This window comes from Electrona antarctica, assembly GCF_951216825.1.
Source record: "Electrona antarctica genome assembly, chromosome: 21".
Taxonomy (NCBI): domain Eukaryota; kingdom Metazoa; phylum Chordata; class Actinopteri; order Myctophiformes; family Myctophidae; genus Electrona; species Electrona antarctica.
The window spans coordinates 42,097,425-42,101,757 of record NC_136802.1 but is presented as its reverse complement, the minus strand read 5'-3'; the positions used below and the strand labels follow the sequence as shown (position 1 = coordinate 42,101,757).

The following is a 4,333-nucleotide window of genomic DNA, read 5'->3' as shown; positions in this document are numbered from 1 at the left end:
CAGAATGTCTAATACACTTTATATTTTATTTTAACAGGACCCACAAAGGAATGGTAACTCATAACACTCCCATCTAGTGGTGAAAAACGGTTTGGACCTGTTAGTGTCAATGGCTGGATTATCCATTAAGAAACAGTGTGTTAGATTGAAAGAAAATGTGGCAATATCTTTGAACTAGCTGCATACTGTAGTATACAAATAGCAACACAAATAATATTAGGCTTGTCTGACCAATTGTGTTATGCAGACAGTAGTTATCACAAAAGTAAACTATCTTTAATAATGCACAAGAAAAACAGACTTTATGGCTGTGTTTGTTGTTTCCATGGACATGGTGAATAAATGAGGCCACACAGATGCCACAACTTGAACTTTATTCAGTAATCAATTCACAAAGTCAAGAACTGAAACTGACTCCACTATGCTGGCTTGTGGGGAACATATTTGTCAATATGCCAGTGACAAAAAAAATCCAGAAATTAATGTCATCACACATAACAAAAAGTTTTCTTTTTAACATGTTTTAACCCCACCCCAAGAGAAGTCACAAACATGGCCATGTCTTGCCATTATTTTCAATAACTGCATCTTATGATCATCAGGGGGAACATATTTGTCAATATGCCAGTGACAAAAAACAAAAACAAAAACAAAATGTTTTCTTTTTAACATTTTTTAACCCCACCCCAAGATAAGTCACAAACATGGCAATGTCTTGCCATTTTGACATTATTTTCAATAACTGCATCTTATGATCATCAGGGGAACATATGTCAATATGCCAGTGACAAAGAAAATCCAGAAATTAATGTCATCACACATAACAAAATGTTCTTTTAAACATTTTTTAACCCCACCCCAAGAGAAGTCACAAACATGGCCATGTCTTGCCATTATTTTCAATAACTGCATCTTATGATCATCACTGTCAGTGCTTTCATCTCACATTACAACAAAAGCAAGTTTGTGTTATTTTATGAACATTTTTCATACCCCTCGTTTTTCAAAAAAAAGAAAAGAAGATTCACAGACATGGCCATCTCTTGCCATGGACTCATTTGTCAATGTGCGGACACATTGGCCTGAGTTCAGTTAGTTGTTTTTTAGTACCACTAATTTCTCCAACAGTTCAGCTGATAATCGCCTTCTGTGAGGGCGGTAAACCATACCAGCAAAGGAGAAGAGACGTTCAACTGGTGCAGATGACGGCAAAGTGGTGTTGAATCTCACAAAGAGTTTCTTGATCAAAGGATATGAATCCAGCGAGGAAAGGTCCTTTCTGCTGTCTTCCAGAAAGTGAAGCACCTCCAACTCTGCTTTGCTGTGGCTGGGCAATGAGTTCTGGCTTTCAGTTTCTGTTATGGGATTGGAGACATTAGAGACAAAGAAGGGAAGGGTGTTATTATGAATTTACATTCAATTCACTATTTTTTTAAAAATCATAACATGAAAGTAACTACTAATTTACTTTTTAATTGATTAATATTCTGATCCAATATGAAATTGTATGTATTGATGATTACTTCAGGAAATTGCAGTTTAACTTAAAGTGTGAGAGTAGTCTACCTGTAGCTGTAGCATGATCAGCAAAGACGAAGAACTCATCTTCACTCTCTTCAGCACCGGCTGATGAGGTAGTCTCACTTTCGGACAGAAGGCCAAGCTCTTCAGCTGAGTGCAGAAACAGCTGATGGATCCTCTTCTTCTCTGCAGCCAGTCTGAGAGGTAACCACCTCATCTTGAAAAATGGGTGGGTTGCTGTAGCCAGGATGGCTTCGTTGATATCGGTCTTCAGCTCCAAGTAGCTACTGAACCTTTTCTCAAAGCCAGTTATGGTGGCTTGCAAGATATGAGAGCAGTATCGCAGATTTGAAGATCGCAAGTCACAGAGTTTTGCCTGAATAGTAAAGAGCGTAGGTATGAGCTGTCCATAGTAGCAGTCCTTCTGTCCTTGAAGCCTATCAATTGAGGTGGCTATGGGCTTGAGGACTCGGCAGTATTCATCTAGGAATTCGAGCTCTACTTCTTTGAAGTGTGGAAGGCCCAAGGCAGCCATGACAAGAGGAAGCTTCTCCCGTAAAGATGTCAACTGGCTCAAACAGTCATAAAGCGAATTCCACCTACAAACGCAGGGTGTCTTTAATTCCTGCTTGATAATGCCATGGATCGTTTCAGCACTCTTTGGTCTCCCAGAAGCATTCCACAGAGCTGAACACTTTCCCATGGCTGCATGATTCAATCTAGAGAGAGTTGCATTTCCTTTTATAGCATTTTTTGCATCAGTGGTTGATACCAGGCTGAGTGTGTGCGTTGCACACCTGATGTGAGATGGCAGAATGATGGAACCTTCTGTCACTCCTTCTCCCTCTGGATCAATCTCCACAAATGTTAGCTCCTCTTCCAGATCATTTGTCTCATCATCATGCTGGGTTGAAACTAGTGTGATGTTGAATTCTCTAAAGGCTTTGGCAAAGTTGCTTGCATTGTCAGTAACAGTAGCCACGACAGTGTCAGGTGTGAGCCCATACTCAGAGTGGATTTCCTCCAGTAGTTCAGCAATTCTGTTGTAAGTATGTGGACTGGGGAAATGCCTACAAGCCAGGGCAGATGATCTACGCTCTAGGGTCTCAGAAACTATCCAGTGAACAGTGACTCCCAAAAAACTGTTTTTTTTTGTTGACCATATATCAGCAGTGGTGCAAACCTGTTTTACGCTCTTCAGTGCTTCCTTCAAGTCGGCAATTTGACTGTTAAATTGGGCATTTATCCTCCTCCCAAGTGTCCTCCTTGACATAACGGTACCATCTTGGGAAAGTCCTTGCACCAAATCCACAAATTCTGCTTGCTCCACAGTGGATAATGCGTGCATGCCTTTAACAACAAATGCAGTGACTAAAGTGTCAATTTTGTTTTGTGTCACTGGTGCAGAGTCAAATAATGTACGTTGCCTACTTTTGCTTGGGCCTTCGGAAGTGGCAGCCTTTCTTTTTTTCCCAGCAGTGGATACTTGTAGTTTATGTTGTTCAAATTCTGGAAGTTTCTCTTTATGTTTCCTTTTCATGTGAGTTTTAAAATTAGATGTTGCCAGGAGTGTGCCACTTATTATTGATTTTTTAGTTGTGCACATCTGACACTCTGCCAGTATTTTTCCACTTTCACTATGCTGCTGAATAATTTTAAAAAATTTCCCATCCAGTATTGCACAGTTGCCGTTGGACAGTTCTGTGTCTGTGTCTGCTGCAGCTGTGGCCTCTTCTGGTTCAACTTCTGGCCATGGCGGTGTGGCAGATGGGCCAGGGCCATCTGATTCCTCACTGTCACTCATCTTTGACTTCTACCTCAAGAAAAATGTAGAAAGAGATTGATTGATTGATTAGGCCTACCACCAATTGTAAATTTAAACCAACAATAAAAAGCAAGATAAGTAAACAAGATACTAATGACTAAGATGAATAGATTATCAATTAATTGCCATTAATAATTTAACCTGAACAGCATGATATAAAAAAGGCACTTAATTATTATAAAGGCTAAAAATGAGAGTTCAAAGAGGGCATGGACAGGTTTTATATTGAACTGCCACTAGGTGGCAACTGTTACTTTTTAATGAGATTCATTGCAGTCAGGTGTGTTTTTGTGACTGATCCAGCCAAACAAAACACCAAAAATAGAATTATACACCCACCCTGTGTTGAAATAGTACTGCACCTGCACATTTAGGCTCCAAACAGTAGCACAATTTAACAAACATATTTATTTAACATATGTTGGTTGAATGGTTGTTTGATGTGCCCCGTTTTGTTTGTGTCCACACATGTTCTGCCTGTCCAGGGTCAGACATGCCCAGCTCTAAAGCCTCCCTCCACCTTCCACTACTTTACTAATATTTAAATGTATCCTGTTGTAAGCTTGCCTTAGCTTGCAATATCCAAGAATCATGTTTAGATTAATACATTACATACCTTTTTATCTCCGGGGGAACCAAGTAATCATTTGGTTCAGACAGTTTGCAACTTGGAGATGTGAGCCTGCTGCCTTGTGAGGTAAGTCTCCATGATCAACTGAAGGCCCGCCCTACTCTGCCTCTCATTTGTGGTTCAATTTGAGTGTAAGCCAATCAGAAGGCGGAATAGAAGTGACATCACACATTGTGTTGTGTTGTGTGTATGGGTGCGTGTGTTTTGCCCCTAGTTTAAACCTGAGGCTGTGTAAATGTTTAACATGTGTCCATTTGAGAATAAAATTACATTAAAACAAAAAAAGTATTTTATGTATTTGAAATACAGAAAATACTCAACCTGAAAGTATCTTGATACAAAATACATCTCATTTT

At 39.6% G+C, this 4,333-nt stretch overlaps 1 protein-coding gene across 1 annotated transcript; it reads right to left on the bottom strand.

The window, feature by feature from the left end:
• Nucleotides 1-451: 451 nt before the first annotated feature.
• Nucleotides 452-2,229, bottom strand: LOC306914415 (uncharacterized protein). The gene is made up of 2 exons (XM_079491414.1): nt 1,567-2,229; nt 452-1,355 (listed from the first exon to the last, which is right to left on the bottom strand). Exons 1-2 carry the CDS (start codon nt 2,222-2,224, stop codon nt 1,093-1,095), a joined length of 921 nt encoding a protein of 306 aa, XP_079347540.1. The 5' UTR covers nt 2,225-2,229; the 3' UTR covers nt 452-1,092.
• Nucleotides 2,230-4,333: the final 2,104 nt, after the last annotated feature.